A 22,255-nucleotide genomic window follows, 5' to 3' on the forward strand; every position below is an offset into this window, starting at 1 on the left:
TGTTGGGTGTAGGGATTTACTTAAATAAAACTTAAAAAAAAATACGTGTGTGAATCTTGGCTAAAATCCATCTCCTTCTCCACAGTATATATTCCACGAGGGCAGGGAGTTCCGTCTGTTATTTGCTGCTGTATTCTCTGTAGCTGAAACAATCTGTAACACAGAATAGGATGCCAATAATATCTATTGAATAACTGAGTCAACTGTGTCATGAACATCAAGATGGAGCATATGCAGTCGTTAACTAGAAGGTTGCCACTGTGGAGGCGGGGCTGTGATTGAGAATGGCAATGGGATATCCACGGAAATGGACGTGGGGTGGCTGGAGACATAGAACTAGGCATCTCCGAGAGGTCAGCATGAAGCTCAGCTGTGGGAGTCATCTGTGTGTAGACTGATCAGTGACACTAGGAGGTATGTTCACTTCCATAAGAGAAATCGTGCATTAGAAAGAAGACTCAAATGGAGCTTTGGTTAAGGACTTCTTTGGCAAAGAACTGAAAGGTAGACAAGAACTGACCATGAAAAACACTGTTGTAAGAAAGATGTGGTATGTGCCACTAGCTGTCACAGTGTCCCAGGGATTTTATTTTACCCATGGATTTTAATTTAAGTAACATACCATTTTTAATAGAAGACTACTCGTTGAACTGATTAGGGTAACAGGAAGTCAATTTATATCATGCTGATAGATACAATCAGAGAAAGAACCAGGATGTGGGTTGAGAGCAGCAGGTCCCAGTGACAAAAGAAGAATGAAAAGATACCTATGTATCTCAGACTGCCGCCTAACAAGAAAGCTAGAGTTCAGGAGCACATCTCCAATGACGCTTCACCAGTTTCTACAAGAATCACAGGGGGTGCAAGATTTTAAAAATAGGTCCCGGGGCAAAACTGCTGAAAGTACCCCCAAAGAGCAGCTAAGTCCTCTGGGGAGTCAGGGAAGCCACTTTGGGTTCCTTTTATTCTGTAGTTTATCTGCTTATCCTTTGCTGCCTCTTACTATGGTTAACCCTTGAAAAACACAGGTTTGAATGGCATGGGTCCATTAAATGTGCATTTTTTTGGATAATTGCTGTACAGCACTACACCATATACTACATATACGATACAGTACTATAAATGATTTTCTTAATAACATTTTCTTTTGCTAGCTTACTCTGTTGCAAGAATGAATACAGGATACAATACATGTAAGATACAAAATATGTATTAATTGAGTGTTTATGCTATCGGTAAGGCTCTTGGTCAACAGTAGGCTAATAGCAGTGAAGTTGTGGGGGAGTCAGAAGTTATACAGGAATTTTTGACTATATGAGAGGTCAGTGCCCGTGAATCCTCATGTCCTTCCAGGGTCAACTGCAGATCCCTCCTGGGTGCTGTCCTACGTATAGCAGGGGCAACAAAGAAAAGAACACGGCATGGTTGCTGGCATTAAAGGGCTTGCCAGCTTGTATTTTCAGCGGAGTACAGAACGACAAACTGCCGTGTGTTCCAAGTGAAATAAGACGTGAAGAAATGGGCTCAGTTTATCTAGAACACCGTTTTTCTCTCTTTTCCTTTCCTTTCTCACCCTCTGCCTGTGGAGGTTACCTTGGTCTACTCTAAGACTGGAGAGAAGACAACCAGAAAAAAATTCCAATCCTTTTGCATTAAAAAAAAAAAAAAAAGCGGCTAGCACATAACGATGCAAGGAAACCAACAAACAGCACAATGTTAGCAAATCTTTATAAAAGTGGGAATGAAAAAAAAATGAGAATGAATCAGGTTAGCAATAGTAGAGGCTCCCAAATATTAGGCACTGAGCAAGGAATTGCTAACTTGTGTGGCCTTGGGCCAGTGTCTTTTTTTGGGGGGGTGGAGCGGTATCTTAACCTCTCTGACCTTCAATTTCCTTATCATGAAAATAAGAGCATCAGGTTAGAACAGTAATTTTCAAATGTTTTTCCATTTAAGAATTGGAATTGTCAATAAACTGAATTCACTAGCCTCACCCTAAGGGTTTTGATTCTGAATTTCCTGCAAGAGGCCCAAGAATCTGCATTTTAAGTGAACCCCTCAGATGGTGGGATACAGTCCGTGCTCTGGGGAACACTGCCTGAACTAGCCTGCAAAATCCTGAGTGATCCTACTCGAAAGATAGTCTGTGTGAGGTATCACCATTACAAAAGGGAACTAGTAGAAATGTTAAATACACATCTTGCAATTTCTTCTCTTCCTGTTTCTATTTATGTATTCCCATCGTAATACATTCACAAATACTGTAGGAGTTATTTCATAAGGAGTATAATTTAATCTGCATGCAATTCTTTCTGCAGGGAGTGAAATCAAAATTATGCTTTTATCAGAAAATGTGGCTTAAACATAACAGTGCGTTCAAACTAAGAAAAATAATTAACTTGCACTCACAGAGCAAAATGAAAAGGTTCCCCCAAATACCATGATGTAGGATTCATGATATGGAGAGTAGCATCTGAGAAGTCGAATGGAGAATATTTCTATCCTCCCAGTGCACACACGCTTTAGGAGTAGGGAGCGTTTAAGATGCATGCGTATATGCTCGCAGGCATTCCTGCAGCTCCTCTGTGACCCAGGGACCGCATGGAAACATTCCATGGAGCGGTGGAAGGAGAGCAGGAGGTGAAGCACCCACTCTTGGCTGGAGGCTTAGGCAGAACAGGAACTTGGTGACACCTCCGTGGAGACGCACATTCCCATACATCTGGATAAGGGGGAAACGGCACCCAGGTTTGCACTCTATCTTTTGTGCAGCTGCTCTCCCACCTGGCATTTTCGGGCTGACAGTATTTTCCCTTAGTGGCAAAGATGGCTGACTTGATTGCGTGACCGTTCAGTGCTGACACTCCTGATCCTGGGGGGTGATTTGAATCCACCTGAAATTACAGCACTCACTTCGTCAACCATGGGTTTTTGAAATTCGACTACTTCATGATTCACTTTACAAAGTTCTTCTACCATCTTTCTCCCTCAGCACTGAATCTGTTTCAAATTTAAGTTTACAAGAAGTACAAGAGCTTTGATGATTCCATATTTATTAAATGAAGATCAAAGGCCCTCTTTGCTGTTTTTAGTCTTTTACATCTGTGAGGGATGACATAACATTTCAGAAGACAGTCTTTCTTTCCACCAAAGAATGCCTTCATTTTCAAGCATTTGCCTCTTATTCTAAACCTAAATGTTCTCCAAATTATAAGCATGCTGCCATCACACATGGAATTCCATTCAGTGTGACATTTCGAGAACGCCAGGAATATAACATGTCATTCTATACTGCCACCAAATACTGCTTTGTCCCTTTACGTTGTACAAAGCCCTGTGCCTAGTAAGACTGGCTTCAGGGCTCATAAGAAGGTTTAAGTCAAAGACTGTTATCTTCTTAAGTAGCTCTTGTTGAGAAGATAGCTTTTTGCTATATTATGTTGTTTCTGTCTAATAAAGAATCATCAACGAATTTAAAAGATGGATCACATATAGAGGGAAACATATAATAGAAATGATTACTGTCCCAAATATATAAAGACCTAAAAGTCAGTAAGAAAAAGACAAAGAACCCAATAAAAAAGGAAGAGAAATATCTGAGCAGGCATTGACAGAGTAGGGAACCCAAATGATCAATAAACGTGAAGGAAACTCAAACTCGCCAGTAATCAGGAAAAACAAAGTAAAGCAACAAAATACTATTTCACACAATCGTAATGGCAAAAATTATAAAACTTAACAATACTATGTGCAGGTCAGCATGTAGAAAAGCAGAAATTTGGGTAAATCGCCAATAGCACTGTTAAGTTGGTAGTAAACATCTTGGAAAAAAATGGGCAATACATTTGAAAATGTGCATAGCCTATGACACAGGAGTTTTATTTCTAAGAATATATCCTAGAGAAACTGCACCTACCCACAGGGAGATCTAGATAGCATTGGTTGTAACAGTAATAACAACTGCCTGTCATAAACACTGAGCATCAACTAAATACCCATCAAGCTGGTAAGGGAAAAATCAATTGCGGTACTGTTAAGTGATGGAATCTACGCTCAGTTAAGATAGTTAAGATCTATACGTATCAACATGGATATAGAAAATAATGGAAAAAGCAAATTGTAGAACATTATGTACTATTTATAATGACTTAAAACTATACAAATCAATATAATTAATAAATATACATAGTAAAAGGAAAACATAATAAACTCTAATTTTTTTTTTAAGTTCTGATTATAGTTGTCGCTTGAGAAGTAGAAGGGGGAATGGGACTGAGAGAGGGGTCCATAGGGGACTTCAACTTCGTAAGTGCTGTTTTGATTTTCATTAGAAGATAAAGCAAATAAAATAAAAAACGTATTTAATTTTTCCACTTTTGAGTGGAGAGTACACTGGTTTTTGTCATATCATTCTTTGCCCTTCTGTGTATTTTTAAACAATTTTTTAAGTCCTGGGACGTTGTCCCGCATTGGGATCCTCGCTCAGTGGGGAGCCTTCTTCTTTCTCTGCCTGCTGCTCCCCCTGCTTGTGCTCTCTCTCTCTGTCTCTGACAAATAAATAAATAAAAATCTTTAAAAAAAGAAAACTTAAAAAAATTTTAAAAAATTAGATCTTTAAGAAAAAAAAAGAAAATCCCTGAAACAAATGAGCCTGTGAATACTGAACAGGGAGGGACTAGGTGTGAGTCTCCAGCCTGTCTGCCTGCCAGAGGCCCAGGCACCCAGTGGGGAAGCTCACTGTTGGCCTGCCACACCCACCACTTACAGGGTTGTGCAATCAGCCCTCCCAATCAGGGGAGGGGCCTGGTGAAGAAATAGCCTCCCTGTTGAGTGAGAAAACCCAAACCTACTACCTGTTATCAGCTTAGTCCTTAATCATAAATACGGTGGAACAAACTTTGAAAGAAAATGCATGGCATGAAAGAGAAACCAAAATGAATGATATATGATCCAGAAGAAAATAGAGATATTTAACAAAAGAGACTCCTAGAAAAGTTCTAATTAGTAATCTTATAGAAATAGAACATTACAATCATTAAGCAAGCACAAGATGATATGCAGGAAAGCAATCATAAAGAGTTGGATATAACAATGATTATCAAAGAATCCACTCAGGCATACCTCGCAGATACTGCAGGTTTGGTTGAGACCACTGCAATAAAGTGAATATCGCAGTGCAGTAAGTCAAATGAATTTTTTGGTTTCCCAGTGCATATAAAAGGTGTCTGTACACTATATCATAGTCTATTAAGTGTGTAATAGCATTATGTCTAAAAATACAAGGGATGTACCTTAATTAAAAAATACTTCATTGCTAAAAAATATGAGTCATCATTTGAGCTTTCAGCGAGTCATAAACTTTTTCAGGTGGAGGGTTTCTGTTGAGGGTTGATGGCTGATGACTGATCAGAGTAGTGATTGCTGAAGGCTGGGTGGCTGTGGAAATTTCTGAAAAGAAGACAACAGTGAAGTTTTCCACATCAATTGACTCTTCCTTTCATGAACAATTGATTTCTCTGTAGCATGCGATGATGTTTGATAGGATTTTACCCGTAATAGAACTACTTTCAAAATTGGAGTCAATTCCCTCAAACCCTGCCACTGCTATATCAACTCGATTTATGAAATATTCTAGATCCTTTGTTGTCATTTCAACAACCTTCCCAGCATCGGCACCAGGAGTAGATTCCATCTCAAGAAACATTTCCTTTGCTCATCCATGAGAAGCAACGCCTCGTCTGTTCAAATTTTATCAGGAGATGGCAGCAATCCAGTCCCATCTTCAGGCTCCCCTTCTAAGTCTAGTTCTCTTGCTGTTTCCACCACATCTGCAGTGACTTTCTCCACCGAAGTCTTAAACTCTCAGAGTCATCCACGACAGTTGGCGTCAACTTCTTCCAACCTCTTGTTAATGCTGGTATTTTGACCTTGTCCCATGAATCACAAATGTTAATGGCATCTAGAGGGGTGAATCCTTTCCAGAAGGTTTCCATTTCCTTTGCCCAGATCCATCAGAGAAATCATTATCTATGGCAGCTATAGCCTAAAATATGCATTTCTTAAGTAATAAGACTAAGTCCAAATGACTCCTTAATCCCTGGACTGCAGAATGGATGTTAGCAGGCATGAGAACAGCATTAATCTTGTGCATCTCCAACAGAGCTCTTAGGTTACCAGGTGCATTGCCAATGAGCAGTCACATTTTGAAAGGAGTCTTTTTTTTTTTTTTTCTTCCTGAGCAATAGATCTCAACAGCGGGCTTATAATATTTAGCAAACCATGATGTAAACAGATATGCTGTCATCCAGGCTTTGTTCCATTTATAGAGTATACATGGAGTAGATTTAGCATAATTTTTAAGGGCCCTAGAATTTTCAGAATGGTCAATGAGCACTGATTTTAATCTGAAGTCACCAGCTGCATTAGCCCCTAAGAATCAGCCTGTCCTTTGAAACTTGAAAGCCAGGCAATGACTTCTCTCTCTAGCTATGAAAGTCCTAGGTGACATCTTCTTCCAGTAGAAGGCTGTGTGGTCTACACTGAAAATCTGTTGTTTAATGTAGCCACTCTCATTAACGGTCTTAGCTAGGTCCTCTGGATAACTTGCTGCTTCACCCTGCGCTTTATGTAATGGAGATGGCTTCTTTCCTTATACCTCATGAACTAGCTTCCTTACCTCTCTCAGCCTTAAACGAATTGAAGAGAAAGCTAGGACCTTGCTCTGGATTAGACTTCAGCTTAAGGGAATGTTGTGTGGCTGCTTTGATCTATCCAGACCACTCAGACTTTCTCCGTATCAGCAATAAGCCTGTTTTGCTCTCTTACTATTCATGTGTTCAGTAGAATTTTTAATTTCCTTCGAGACATTTTCTTTGCATTCACAACTTGGCTGTTTGGTATAAGAGGCCAAGCTTTTGGCCCATCCTTGCTTTTGACATGCCTTCCTCACTAAGCTGAGTCATTTTTAGCTTTTGATTTAAAATGAGAGATGTGTACCTTTTCCTTTCACGTGAACACTAAGAGGCCATTGCAGGGTTATTAACTGGCCTAATTTCAATATTGTGTTTCAGGGAATAGGGAGGCCCAAGAAGAGGGAGAGGTAAGGGAACAGCTGGTTGGTAGCGCTATCAGCACACACACTTGTTAGGTTGCTGTCTCATATACGGGTGCTGTTCATAGCACTCCAATACAATTACAACAGTAACCTCAAAGATCACTGATCACAGATCACCATAACAAATATAGTAACAATGAAAAAGCTTGAAATATTGCCAGGATTACTTAAAGGTGACAGAGAGACACAGAGTGAGCAAATGCTGTTGAAACAATGGTGCTGACAGACTGCTGGAAACAAGGTTGCCACAAACCTTCCATTTGTAAAAAATGCAATGTCTGCAAAGCATAATAAAGTGGAGTGCAATAAAACAAGGTATGCCTGTATATAGAAAACTTAAATAAGAAACAAAAATGGCTAATAAACCCGTGAAAAATTGTTTAACCTCACAACTAATCAAGGAAATGTAACTTAAAACTAGATATTTTTCATCCATGAGATTGGCAAACATTGCTGTTTTACCAATTGCCTTAGTTTGGGCTGCAGGTAACAAATTACCATAGACCAAAAGGCTTAAACAACAAACCTTTATTCCTCACAGTTGTGGAAGCTGGGAGTCTAAAATTGGGTTGGGTTCTGGGTGAAGGCTCTCCCCTCTTCAGGGTTTATAGATAGACCTCTTGCGTTCTGACATGGTGGGAAGCAGAGAGAAGCAGCAAATGCTCTTAAGGGCACTCATTCCATTCATGAGGGCTCCACTAAACCTAATTATTTCCCAAAGGCCTCCCCTGCTAATACTACCACATTGGGGGTTAGGATTTCAACATAGACCTTGGTTGGGGGAGTGGGGAGGGGGCCACAAACACTTAGTCCATAACGGTAATCTAATGCTGTATAAACAGATCACTTCCAAAGTGTCTTTTTAAAAATCAATAGCTGTAATGGTTTTCTGGGCATTAGGAATTCAGTAGTGGTTTGGTTGGCATTTCCATCTTGAGGTGTCTCCTCATGAAGCTCGTCATTGTCACTGAAGTCTTGGCTGGGGCTGGAGGATCCACTTCTACAGCTGGCAAATTGGTGCTCGAGGTTGGAAGGAGCCTCAGTCCCTCCCCATAGACCTGTGTGAGTGGCCTTATGACATGGCAGCGGATCTCCTCCAGAGCAAGCAATATAAGCGAGGTTTTTTTATGACAAAGCCTCAGAAATACCACATGGTTACTTTTACCATATTCTATTGGACACACAGGCCAACTCTAATTTAGTGTGGAAGGGACAACACAAACACATTAAACCAGGACGCGAGGACCACTGGAGGCTGGCTACCACACTACAGTACTCGGTTTTGGCAAGAATGGGAGGAAATGGATGCTCTCCTGCACTATCACTGAGTGTGTAAATTGATGTACCTCCTTTAGAAAATGATGGGATGGTAGACATTAAAAATGCACATATCTTTGCATATATTGTGTGAAGGAAATATGTATAATGATGTTTACTGCAGTAGTGTTTGAAATAACAGAAAAGGGAAAAACTTAAGTATCTGTAAATAAGGTAATAAAGGAATACTGTGTGGGGGGCAGTTAAGAAGAATGTGGGGGATCTATGGCCAATCATGGAAAGATTTCTTTAGACACGTTGTTAAGAAAACAAGCAGAAAGAAAACACACTTCCATTTACATAAAAAGACAAAAACCAAATACATGGAAACGGATTTTGTGTGTATGCGTACACATATGAATACAAAAATCTCCAGGAAAGCTCTGGAAAAACACATGTAAACATTTTGGCAGTTACTTCTGTAAACGGCGTAGTGTGGGGAGCACTTTTATTTTATTGCCTTGCTTGAACTTTTAACAAAAATGGCTTTAACAATTTAAGCATTTAAAATCAGTAAATAACAGACTTTGAGTGACTACCCAAAATGCTCTCTCACAATAAAGAATATGGGCTTTCGTGGTTCGACTTTACGATATTTATTTTTGCTCTTCGGAGCCCTCTCTGGGCTTACTTAGAGATTTCTAGCTGCTGCTACAATTGTGTTGACCTCAGAGCAAGTCTTTAGAAAATTAAGAGCAAGGTCAGCTTCAGAGTCTGTACTCACTTGTGGTGTTTTAATGGTAGGGAATGGCATTAAAATACTGCCGGTCCTCCCAGCCTCTCAGTTTCAAAATACATACAATGTCACTAAGCCGAGCATACGATGTCACTATGATCAAATGAGACACTGAACTCACTGGCACTCATTAGACACTACAAAGCTGACCATTATTAAGTCCATTCTAAATCTCTTATCAGAAATAAAGCACTGTTTTGGTCCATATAAAGATGCAACTGTTAACACACGCTAAGTGGAATAAGCCCAATCATGACGTGTGTTGGTTTATTCTTACTCTTCCCCCCCAAGAGTGTTTAAGGAAGGAATGCCACCTGAGTCAGTTATTAGCTTAAAAGAGTGTATTCACTTGGACTGTAAAATCAACATACAATTTACTGTTACAGAGGAAAAAAATCTTTAAAAAATTATTACACAAACACCAAAGCATTCATATCTAGAACAATCTGTCATCAAATTACAATAAATTTGTTCTCCAGGAAAGCTTACCTATAGGTAGAAAAATCATTGATTCTTATATCAATTTTTTTTTTTTTTGACGATTTTATTTATTTGACAGAGAGAGACAGCCAGCGAGAGAGGGAACACAAGCAGGGGGAGTGGGAGAGGAAGAAGCAGGCTCCCAGCGGAAGAGCCTGACATGGGGCTCGATCCCAGAACGCCAGGATCACGCCCTGAGCCGAAGGCAGACGCTTAATGACTGCGCCACCCAGGCGCCCCTCTCATATCAATTTTAACACCTTAACTTGAACATTAGTATTGAAGTATCTATATTCGTGACACACCCACTAAAACAGCAACTCATTGTTTAGACAGGTCATTTAACTTCTCTGGTTTTGAGTTTCCTCAGTGAAAAGTGAGGCGTCCAGGTGAAATGATCACCAACCACCCTTCCTATCCCAAAAGTCCATGGTAAAGTGTTCTCTAAACCCTCCTTTAATGTGAGGCACTTCTTTTCCTTGGAAATGATAAAATTCACAATTTTATCAGTTGTAGCTTCTTGTTCATCTTAAGAATGTGAATTCCAGCACAAGTACTTTTTTAAACTACTCTCCACCCAAACTCACTGTAACAAAAGGCAGACTGTAAAATTATCATGATGGGACTTGACCTGAAGCCAGAGTAGAAAGCCTTTTTAAACAATGAGCGATGGCAGTAGTAGAAAGTTACTCGACCAGCGCCTGTTTTCAGAAGGTGGTGCAGTTATGCCTCAGTGCTCTGGCATTTGCTCCAGGCAAAACGCACCATGTACTCCTAAGTGAGAAGATCCTAAAGGACTGCTACGTAAACTGCTCTGATATTAGTGCCAGTTTGGGGGGGGGGGGTGTCTGTCCTATCAGCCCTTATTTGCCTGTTCCTTTTGCGTCACCAGTTCACTGTCACTTAGCTTTATACGTTACCGAGAACTGTTTTGCTCCATAATTTCTGTACTATTGCCAACAGTTTCTGTATAATAAAATATCTATTATTATGTATTGGCTACCCTTGGGGTTGAGACTCTCATGGAATACATTTAAGAAAAGTGTGCAACTACCTTTCCTCTTCCACATTTCATCTCTATAAAAATAAGACATTTGAATTCTAATCCTTTTTCTGCTTACAGCCACAGTAAAAATTAGAATGTACTCTTTTCACAGATGAGGTAATTCAGTTGAGACTGACATTTTTCTTCACACTGTTATACTTGCCAATCTCTAGGTTTTCTCATGAGGGTTGCGAGGGTTGGGCCACCTGCTCATCACAATACGCATGTGCCAATACCAGACACCTCAAGACAGGTAAAGAGTCAAGGTGCTTCAATTTAATTATTTGGTCACTATATGAAGCTATGATTAACTCAGAATTTCAGAAAACTTTCTAATGTTCAAGACTCATACCTTTAGATGCATGAAAATTTTTTTGAAATGTAACTTTTTAGCAAGAAATTGATCCTCAACAGTTTGACTACAATTAAAAAGCAAACATAAGACTTTTGTTCAGGATCTTAGTGCAATTTTTTGTAACGCACATGAATGTCCTACTGAGTTGCACCAGGCGAGAATCTCCGAGAATGTACCTTTCTTGTATGAAGAGTTGAGAACTCACTTTGCAGAACATCACAAAGCCAGTGAGAGTACAGGAGCTGTGTCCTCACCTCTGCCTCCTTCGGTGCTATCGCAATGCCTGCACACGAACGCTTAATCAATGTTCACTAAATTCAACTGGACAGGTTATATGGACACACCAAAAACTCTTGGTTAGCATACACTGTAGAATCTAGTTACATAGTTTCAAAGACAAGAACAGATTTTCATTCAATGAGGTAGATAGAAATACTCAAAAGTAAACTCAAAAGTAAAGCATATTCTGAAACGTCCACCATGGATTTATAATGTATTTCTGAACATACGCATTCTGTTAAATGTTTTCATAACTCTCATCTATTCCAATAGTTTTCAATGTTTAGCATACTTATTAAAGATTCTTATTTAGCCAAAGTAAACACTAAAATGATATAAGGCAAAATAATTCATTTTATTTCTTAAATGCCTATGTATTTACAATCATAAAAATGTTCATGCATAACTTATGACATACTATACTTTCACATTTATTAAAAATTAAAAATATTAGGAAATCTAATTACTTATGAAGAAATTAATGGCTGATCAAAAATGTCATATTACTATTAGCTTAAGATTATATCATAATCATGAATAGCATTTCATCATGAATACCTTCATTTTACTTTTAAAACTATACTTACAATTTTTAGATTAAAATCTCATATTGAGGCAATAAGACTTGACTTCAAATTACAGTCACATATGGAAGGGAGCTTTTAATTCAAGGTTTCATTATGGTCCATAGTATAAAGATATATTTTCATGAGGGGTACATGATGGATAGCCAGCAAAAGAAATATGCTAGCAGAGGGTAGTAATTTGCCAACTAAGCATGCAATGAACCAACAGACTACTTTAGAACATGGTAAGTCCTTGATTATTGCCAGCTTTTCTATAATGTTCAGGTTCTCAAAGGTCACTGAATTTTATAATTATCTCCAAACAATTTTCTTCATGGTCATTTAAGCTTTGTCTAAACAGCTGGGTATGTTGCCAAGCAACACCACCATCTCCTCTGCTTAATTCTGCTTCCAAAATAACTTCAGTGGCACCAGAAAAATCATGATAAGAGCGAAGAGTTTTGTCTGTTGGAGGGGAAAAAAAAAAATTAACACTTTGCTTTTAGTAACTTAACATAAAGAAATAGTTTTGGAATACATATTATATACCTAACCTGTAGGTAAAATCAACCCTTGAAAAAATAAATACAAATTATTCCTTATGGAGGAAATATGTCCTTTGAAATAATGATTTTTCTTCATCCATTTATGTTTCACAATAAAAAACATAAACAGTTCTATCAGAATGAGGTTATACAAGTTTTAATTTTATTTTTTTTCTGCAGTAGTATGAATGACTCTTGGGTATGAAAAGCTCAAATAAGCACAATTATTCTTTAGAGTGTTATATGTACACGTCATGATTAATTCTCCAGTCTAATGCTTACCGCCTGACAGTTCTACTTGGGCTGTTTCAGATCGCAATTTCCACTGTATTGTTCCAGTTTGAAAGGTTTGACTACTTGTTCTAATAGAAATGCTATCTATTTTTAGGCCAACTGACCCACACTCAAACTTCCAGGAAATATAAGCGTAAGATGATCCTTCCCTTCGGGCTAAATATACCTACAAAGGAGGAGGAGAACAAAGAATTATCAATAATAAAATAATGTAGAAAACACATATAATCAAAGTCTTACTATCATACGGTACTATATACAAATGATTATTAAAAACCTAATTTCTTCCCCATTGAGAAGGTTTTCCCTGTTAACATTCTGCATTTTTATCAGCAATTTTTCCTATAGCGTATTTTGCTCTGGAAGAAAGATACTTGGATACAGGTGCCCCGATAAGTACAGCCCTAAGGGGTACATGCTAACCAAATTTCGGTAAATCATATTTTCTTTTAAATTAGCTAAGTCCAGCTATTTAATATGAACTTTATGATGAGTCCTGCTGAAAATGAAGAATTCTTTTAAATGTAATTATTCTTTATCTTCTTTTTTAAGTCTGGATTTTCAGATAAGGTTTCCTAGAGCTGAGATGGGCTATCTACTCTAAGAAAACTCAGTCATTGTTAAGTAATGGTTTAAAATGTAGTATTCGTGCTGCCTCTCTAAATAGTATGCTCCCATTCCTTCATTATCAGTGACCCTTACCACTTTAAATGTACACTACTTAAGGCATCCAAGTTTACTGGCTGCTTCCAGAGCATCTCCTCTCATAGTTTCATCTACATTCTTGAAGATGTGGACGTGAACACTGACATTCACAGCCTTGTCTTTCACAGGTAACTCCATTCACCCACACTCAAACCCCTACGAATCTGACTCTTTAATCACTTATCCCTGATGCTCAAACTCACACAATAACTCATGCGTTTCTTTGAAAGAGTCTCAAAAAAACCCTTTCCTCATTTATACCACACTTACCACTATAGTCATGACTTTATGCTCATGTCTCTCCAACTGCCTAATTAATGTTTTTAAAAGCCCACTTCCTTCCTATCATTTGCATGGTCTAGAATGTACAGCAAGTAACTGGCTTGAGCTTTAAATCCAAACTCTCGGCTTTCATAGTCCTCCAGAATTTCACCCCATTATGAACTGCCAGTAATTCTTTTATCCAAATGTAACTTTTATTTCAGGTGTACTTAGTATGATCTTAACCAAATCATAAGTTTCTGCGGGCACAGGCTCTGGATTCATATGGGTTTAATAAATAGTGTTTAAGTATTAAAAGTTTGCATACAAACATATTCTTTTAGAAACCTCTATCTTACTTATTGGGACAAACAGAAGTGCCATGTAACACAACTGCCATGGAGATGTCCTACTCCTGTTTTTAGTCATCAAGTAAAAAATCAATCGCTGCTAGCATTCTGTTGATATTCTATTTCACAACCTATAGTGTTTCTTCCAGGTTAAATATGTCAGCTAATTTAATTGGAAAGTTTTCACGATCAGTGAGTTGGAGGTTATCAACAACTAAAAACAATCACTCCCCAAGGAAAATCATTTGAACTCTTTAGACTAGATTGCACTGGATGGCGCACCTCGATGTTTGGAAGTGGTGACTGCTCCACTCAAGTTTAGGACAACCTCACTGTAACCTCCTCTAATGACCACGTGCTCCCTGGGAGTCACTGGTTCCATCTATACTAAACTACTGGCCATCTAGGGATTACCTGTAACTTCATTACTACTTCAAAGGTGTGGCTAGTAAAGGGGATTAACTGGAAAAAGATGAGCCAAACAGTAGGGTTATTGGAAGAAAGGTGGCTGGAAGAAACTAAAAGACTAGGGAAAAGTAATCTTAAGACAAATACATTCACATTTATGTCTCAGTATATACTTTATGTCTTATGTCTTCTTAGAGCTCAGTAGTTTCAAATGATCCCCTCCCCCCAAAAGTGTGGGCATAAAATATGACAGATTGAAGTCAGGTTAGTTTCAAATTCCTAGTTCACCCCCAGAATTGTCTTAATTATACCATGTGGGTTTGGGCCACAACTGTGGTTTTAACTGTCAAAAGGTTTATAATAGCTGTTGAACATGTCTGAGAGAATTGCTTGTTCTAAAATTTACATTTTTCAGTCGTAAAGGCATCAGCTTTTAAGAGTCTAAAAAGTTAAAGGACAGGATAGAATTCATCACGGAATTCTTAAATAAACATTCAAACACACTGTGAGCAAATAAAAGGTCTCTCAGGCTAAAAAAACAGTATATGGAAATAAAGCAGACTCTACTGATATTGAAAATTCATGTCATCTTTTTCTCACACTATATTGTCTGTACCATTTTAACCAACTAATTTTAACTCAACATTTTTAGAGGTGGAAGTTATTAAGAATATGTACACTCAATTTGATAACTGAAATGTGCCAAAACAGTAAGATTTATATAAACCCCAATTGTAGTCCTTTGTGTATGTAATAGCAACAGAACCAGTAATTATAATTTATTTAGGAGAGACAAAATACTTTATAAGCTTCCAAATATTCAATTGTTTGGTCTAGAGAAAAGAAAACCTTTTTTTTTTTTTTTACTATTGGATATTCCTCACTTCTTGAGTTATCTTAGATAAATTTTTGGCTGTCGGCTTTTTAATTCATCAGTGTCATCTACGTGCTTGGTCCTGCAGTTCCGGGGACTACCAAGAGCTATCTTACTCTATTTATTTTATTTTTTATTTTTAAAAGATTTTTTATTTTTTATTTATTTGACAGACAGCCAGAGAGAGAGGGAACACAAGCAGGGGGAGTGGGAGAGGAAGAAGCAGGCTCCCAGCGGAGAAGCCCGATGTGGAGCTTGATCCCAGGATCCTGGGATCACGCCCTGAGCCAAAGGCAGATGATTAATGACTGAGCCACTCAGGCTCCCCAAGAGCTATCTTACACTAGCAGCAGGGACAGTAAAATCAGAAGTCATGGAGTTTATCCCCCGTAGACCTGAAATCTGTCTGGTACCCACCCCTTCCCTCTAGTGACCCATCCCTGCCCTTCTTTGGCAACTGTAAGGCATACAGTACAGGCAGATCACAACATGTGGGTGAGAATGAGACCAGTCTGTCTATGGCTTAAGGTCTAAGCTATGCCACTAACAATGCACACAATGGAAACTTATCCTTGGGGTTAAGGCTGTGACCATGATTTTCAAGACTGAGAACAATTTGCACGTCAGCTTCTTTATGCTTTATGTTTTTCACATTCTACAGAAGATCCTCACGTAAGGATTTTCTGATTACTATATGGCCAGGCTGTTCTGTCCACGGCTATGGTTTTCTGGAGGTTTGGTTTGTACTGCACTGTTGAAGTTGTTCTTTGCTTTGCTCTTAAAATGATTCTTCTGCTTAGCCTGTTAAGATTAACTCTAGTGAAAAAAAAATTAACTTAATTAAGTTTACTGTTAGCAGACAGTCTGCAGTCAATCATTCCTACACATATCTAGCAGAACTACCGCATTTCAATAGATTTTAATTTAATGCTGATAAACTGGTATTGCTCATGAATCTTATTCTTGGTTATTCCATTTTATCACTGAAATCAAACATAAATCACTGTCAGTCCCCACTGTATTTACATCTTTCTATATGGCGCTTATTTTTTCTATCTGAAGCTTCTGTAATTATCTCTGGACTAATGTGATCATGTCCTTCCCTTGCCTGAAATCTTTAACGGTTTCCTGTTACATAACTGTAAGGTCATCAAAGTCCTTGGGACCTGACCACTGTTCACCTCTGGTCTCATTTCCCACTCTTCTCCCCCATATTCCCTACTCTTCCCTGAATATACAGGATGTTTCTCACGCCAGTGCTTTTGCACGTGCTATAGCTCTGCTCCCTTCTTCTACATCTTGTCTCCACACTGAGAAACTCTCCCTCTGCCTCCTTCTCCAAAGCCTATTTAGGTATTGCTTCTTCTGCAAGGTCATCACCTCTGACTCAAGAAGGGGTAGTGGCTCTTCCTTCTGTCTTCTTTCCCTTAGAGTCATATACAGACCCATATTCTTTTTATCTCACTAATCTAAACAATTGGTCCACATGTCTTTCTCTTTCACTATTCTATGCTCACCTTGACACTTGACTCTCAATTTATCATTACATCCTAAGTGCCAAGCACAGTGTCTGACAATGCACATTTACTGAATGACTAGATGAATCAATTCTTGACATAATGCCATACACCAAAAAGTGCTAAAGTGACAAAGATGATATTTTGCAAAAATGCAAAGTACTTAAGAACATGCAAGGGATAGTCTGAATGAAGATAGAGTATCTCTGACACTCTACACAGTCTGAGGGTGGTGTAGAATTTATGCCATATGCACTCAAACACTCTTACATTCAGCAGTCTTTACTAAACATTTATCAGGCACTATGCTAGATATAGGCATACTGAGAGTACAAGTGAGTAGAAAAACACGGAGTCTTTTCTTTGAGAATGTTTACAATTCTAGTAGGACAGTGACAAATAATCTATTCTTAAACAAATTTGTTAAATAAATGTCATGAAGGACAGGTACATGATACAGGGAATAAAGGGGGAAATGGATCCAGTTAGCTGGGACTAGAGGGAGTGAGGCTTACACCAAGTTCCAAGCAAAGGAATAAGTGAATCTAATACAAAGGAAAATAAAAGGGGATCTGTGCAGAGGGTAGAAGGGCAGTGCAGCTGCAATGTAGAGCAAGGGGGTAGCATGGTGCAAGGCAAGGCCAGAGAAGAAGGCAGAGGCCAGACTCAGAAGAGACCTGAGCTGTTTCTTACCCTTTGAGCACTCAGTAATGACTAGGGTTTGGAAAATGCTTTTCTGGCTTAATGGCATGGAAAACAACTGTGAGATGCAGGAAGACTAATTAGGAAGCTATTAACACTTTTATCAAGGTGTTATCATTTGCCTTCTAAAAAATATATTAGTCTTCTTGATTCAGCTTTTTATATTCCTTCCAAATCAGACATCACCGAACAGTGTATTTGCCAAGTAGTAACATTTAGTAAGTCTCCATGTTCCTGGGAGTCTAACTCTTTGAGAGGGTAAGAATCTGTTCTAAATATCTGAAGGCAGGCTGCATGTGATCTGTCATGATTCCAGGTTGGAGGTTATGAGGAAAGGTGTGGTGGGAAACAGGCTTCTTCTATTTCGTGGAGCTAGAGAATCCCTAATTGGGAATAAGCTAATACAAAACTAAAAATACTGACTAAGCTGGAAAATTCAATGTTTCGATGGCAATATATTACTCCTGAGTCATTAGACTCTGTAAGTGTAATTAAGATTCTATTATTTTCTTCATATAACTGGAAACAGATTCATTCAATTTTTAAAAGTGATGCCCTTTGTACAGGTGTATCAAGGCATAAACTTTAATTGAGTAGGAGCCTGTTTTTTATTTAATGGCCTCTGCATCTCATTTACATTTAAATCTTACTCATAAAAATACACCCTCTGGCCACAATGGTCTATTTAGAGAACTCCAAAACATGCCATGTACTCCATGCTTTTCCCCTACTATTCCCTTGCTTTATGAACACCTACTCATCCTTTAGCATCCAGCTCAAATGTCGCCTGCTCTGCGGAGCTTTCCCCAACTCCCACAGCCAGAGCTAATTACTCCCTCCTCGGTGTTTCCATAGCAATGTGTTGATATCCTTATTATAGCACTCAGCATTGTGGGAAGATGGCTGTTTATGCTTCGGCTTCCCCCGTTAGATTGTGAGGGCAGAAACCTTATCTCTATCTTTTGATCCATGTAGCTGAGAACAACACCTGACATAATAGGCATTCAGTAAATGTTTGCTGATGAACAAAACAGTGAGATGGAGAAGAAATATTCCATAGAATCGACCTGTTTCTCATCACACCACATCTTTGCAGAAAGTCATTATTTTCCCCATTAAGTTTCTCCATTAACACTGCGGTGAGGAAGAAAGGCATACTCTTTCTTTAGTTCCACAAGGATAGCTTGGTCCTTGGATAATAACATGTCTTTCCTATCCTGCTTTCTGTTCAGAAGAATCTTAGGCTAAGAATGGTGTTCCAGAGAAGTTCATCCTCTCTCATCAACTACATAATCAATTACAGATATACACATGTTAAAATTTTCAATTGATGTTGCTCTACTTATGCTCTTCAACTCAAGAAGAAGATTCTTAAACCTAAAATTTTAATAATATTGTAAGGTATTCTTGGTTTAATACAAAAAGATCACCAAAATAAGCACCAAGGTAAATTTTAGAACGAAAACATGAATGGAAAAAAAAGGCAGGGATCTTATCTCTGTATGTCTTCTGTATTCTGATTAATGCCTAGGACAGTGATAAGCATAAACACTAGCAGTTATTAACCCATGACTCACTTTTTAAATCTAGCCAGTGTGTCTTACAAATGAGAAACTTCCCTTCCTACTCAAACATCTTGGCAAGTGAACTTTAAAAGCTCCCTATAAGCTGATTAACTCCTATGAAAATCTATCAATAATACGGTTCGATCTATTGAGGTCATGTGAATAGTTTTGTGTTCATTTTTGGTGCCTATCTAAGGGAAGGCAGTTTAAAGGCAAAGATTCTTACTTGTAACAGATAACCTGGGACGACAATGCAGGGTGGTATAAGTGAACTACTATAGTCCTAGTATCCATTTCTTTATTCTTTAGGGCACAGAGAAGAAATAACCAATATTGCTGCTCAATCATCCACATTCTTATGAAATGAAAGTGTGTTATGGTTAGCTCTTGGGACTTTAGATAAAATGTGAGAGTCCGGGGCGCCTGGGTGGCACAGCGGTTGGGCGTCTGCCTTCGGCTCAGGGCGTGATCCCGGCGTTATGGGATCGAGCCCCACATCAGGCTCCTCCGCTATAAGCCTGCTTCTTCCTCTCCCGCTCCCCCTGCTTGTGTTCCCTCTCTCGCTGGCTGTTTGTATCTCTGTCAAATAAATAAATAAAATCTTCAAAAAAAAAAAAAAGTGAGAGTCCCCAATAGCCTGCATTTAGTAGGTAATCAATAAGTATCTCTGAAGAAATTAAATAACGCTGTATTTTATATATTCATGCAAAAACTAGTCATGAGTTGGTCATACACTTATTTTTCCCATGAATTAAGTTCAGCCTCTTTGATGAAAACAGATGCTTCCTTGATACAAATGCACAGATTTCTTAGGGACTTTTGATTAAACGCTCGGAGCAGGATTTTCTTTTACAGGTTTGAGGATTACTAAAAGTAATTTTGATATATCAATTATCCACACACAACTGAAACAATCGACATTTGTTTAAACAATGACAAAGTTTTTAAACAGCTTCATGCATGAAATTACCATGTTCCAGTCTGTTTCAACTTTTCTGAATATGGATTCCATTTTCCACACACCATTCTCCCATCCAGAAATGGTTTGATTATTATTTGAAACTTGGACATAACCATCTTTCACAATATTATAACAAAGGTGGAACTGTTTAGAAATCTTCTCATTTTCAGAGGGAATGAACAGGGTTTCTTTTCTCTTAAAAAGAAAGCAGAATTAGTTTTCAAAATAATGGAAGACTATATATGAAGAACTGCTATGTACAGTGGTAAGAGATTCCTTCAAGTTGAAAATGAAGAGTTGGTGCCATTAAAAAATTTGGAAAATATTTTATAGGTTAAATAGGATTAGTAGGATGTGGATATAACACCAACCATTACTAAACAGAAAATAAGAAGTGTTAACTATATATAGCTCTGATTTATATTTTTGTGATTTGTGTTCAACCTAAATTCCTTTCTTTTTCTTCATTTCTACCACCAACATCTCCATTGTCTCCTAAAGTTGACTCCCAGCTATCAACTCTTACCTCTCCTATCCATGCTCCACATAGTAATGAAAGTGATTTTCTAGAAATTGGGATAAATTGGGATACGTCACTTTCTTGCTTAACTCACTCCAATGACTTCCACTGTATTTAAATTCCAAACCTTTACCAAGGCTACTAGGGCTCTAAATGATCTATTCCCTACTTACTTCTCTAACCAGTCTTATGTTACTCTTCCATTAGCTTCTCAAATAGGTCCAGCTAGTTCCTGCCTCGGGACCTTGACACCTGCTGCTGGAATGCTGTTCTTTTTACTCTCCATATACTTGATTCTCATCCTTCTGGCCTCAACTTAAAGCCATTTCATTAATGTCCTTTCCGGATACCCTAAACTAGGACAGTGCCTGGGACACATAGCTTGAAACAATCTTCAATGTGTGAAATTACTACAAAAGGTTATGTTTTACCTCACAATTAGGGAAAAATTTGCATTCTAGCCCAAAATAAATCCATGTTTGTTGTAATGTAAATCAGTCCCGAGAAATCCTGAAATCACAGAATGAATCTAAAGTTTAAGAAAGATAATATATTTATCCTGTGTGTCTTTATGTGCCACTAACACAATGGCCCCTGTCCTTTAGACATGGGCATGGTAGCATTTTGTTACAGGAGCTGCCCTGTGCACTGCAGGTTGTCTTACCAGACATTGCCAAATATCCCCTGGAAGGCAAAAATCACCCACCATTGAGAACCGCTGCTCTAGTCTGTGTCAATGTCTTGCCACAGTACGTGCTAATCAATCAAAAGAGTAGGCAATGCTTTTTTGTTAAACATTGGGTACTGGTATTAAACAATATGAAAACTTCAAATGTACAAGAATCAATAAGCAGAATATAAAGCATCTTAGAAACAAAAAGAAAAAAAGTGTGTGTGTATAGACATCACTGTCGGCATTATTAAAGTAGTAACATTAAATGTATGAAAAAGATAATTCCCTAGTAGAACCTGTAAATATTACTGTCAAAACGGTAAAGAAAAAAAGCAGCTTATTTTTAGAAATTGATTTATAATTATGAATGATAAGTTCAAAACAAGGATGTAACAAAACTTCCCAGTTCTTTTCTTCTTTATCAAAGATATTTTAGGGTGTTGACATAAACGAAATGAAAATAAAATTTAAAAGTAGCATTATCTACTAATTTACAAAGGATAACTAATTACCAAAGGGAAAAGAAAGATATTTATGCTACTGAACATAATCATATATGCAACTGAATAATCTGGAGTAAGAATAACATTAATACCTCATAGAATTTTTTAAAAGATTTTATTTATTTATTTGAGAGAAAGCGAGCGAGTGGGGGGAGGAGCAGAGGGAGAGGGACCAGCAGACTCAACACTGAGTGCGAAGCCTGATGTGGGGCTTGATCTCATGACCCTGAGATCATGACCTGAGTTGAAATCAAGAGTCGGACGCTCGACTGAGCCAGCCAGATGCCCCTCATAAAATCTTTTAAATCTAAGATTAAGATAAAACTTTTCTTTTAGGAAACAATATCACCAATGTTTCCTTTTTTTTCCCAAATGATTTCAAGGTACAGTTCTGTAACTTTTTAGGACTGACATTTTTCATTATTCAATTTACTTTTAAAACAAACATCTACTTCTAAAGAGGAAAATGATTTTTTGAATCCATG

General features: G+C 38.1%; 1 protein-coding gene across 2 annotated transcripts in view; it reads right to left on the reverse strand.

Moving 5' to 3' along the window:
- Positions 1-11,662: 11,662 nt before the first annotated feature.
- The window catches only part of NGLY1 (N-glycanase 1), a 55,524-nt gene continuing 44,931 nt past the window's right edge, over positions 11,663-22,255 (reverse strand). Inside the window, exons 10-12 of one of the 2 annotated variants that reach the window (XM_026496890.4) lie at positions 20,084-20,269; positions 12,720-12,897; positions 11,663-12,357 (exon numbers count right to left, since the gene is read on the reverse strand). In XM_026496890.4, coding sequence (XP_026352675.3) covers positions 12,182-12,357; positions 12,720-12,897; positions 20,084-20,269 — 540 coding nt within the window. In that variant the 3' untranslated portion in view covers positions 11,663-12,181. The remainder of the gene's footprint in view (positions 12,358-12,719; positions 12,898-20,083; positions 20,270-22,255) is intronic. The other variant, XM_026496891.4, reaches the window with a different exon arrangement.

Source organism: Ursus arctos, unplaced genomic scaffold (assembly GCF_023065955.2).
Source record: "Ursus arctos isolate Adak ecotype North America unplaced genomic scaffold, UrsArc2.0 scaffold_20, whole genome shotgun sequence".
Taxonomy (NCBI): Eukaryota; Metazoa; Chordata; class Mammalia; order Carnivora; family Ursidae; genus Ursus; species Ursus arctos.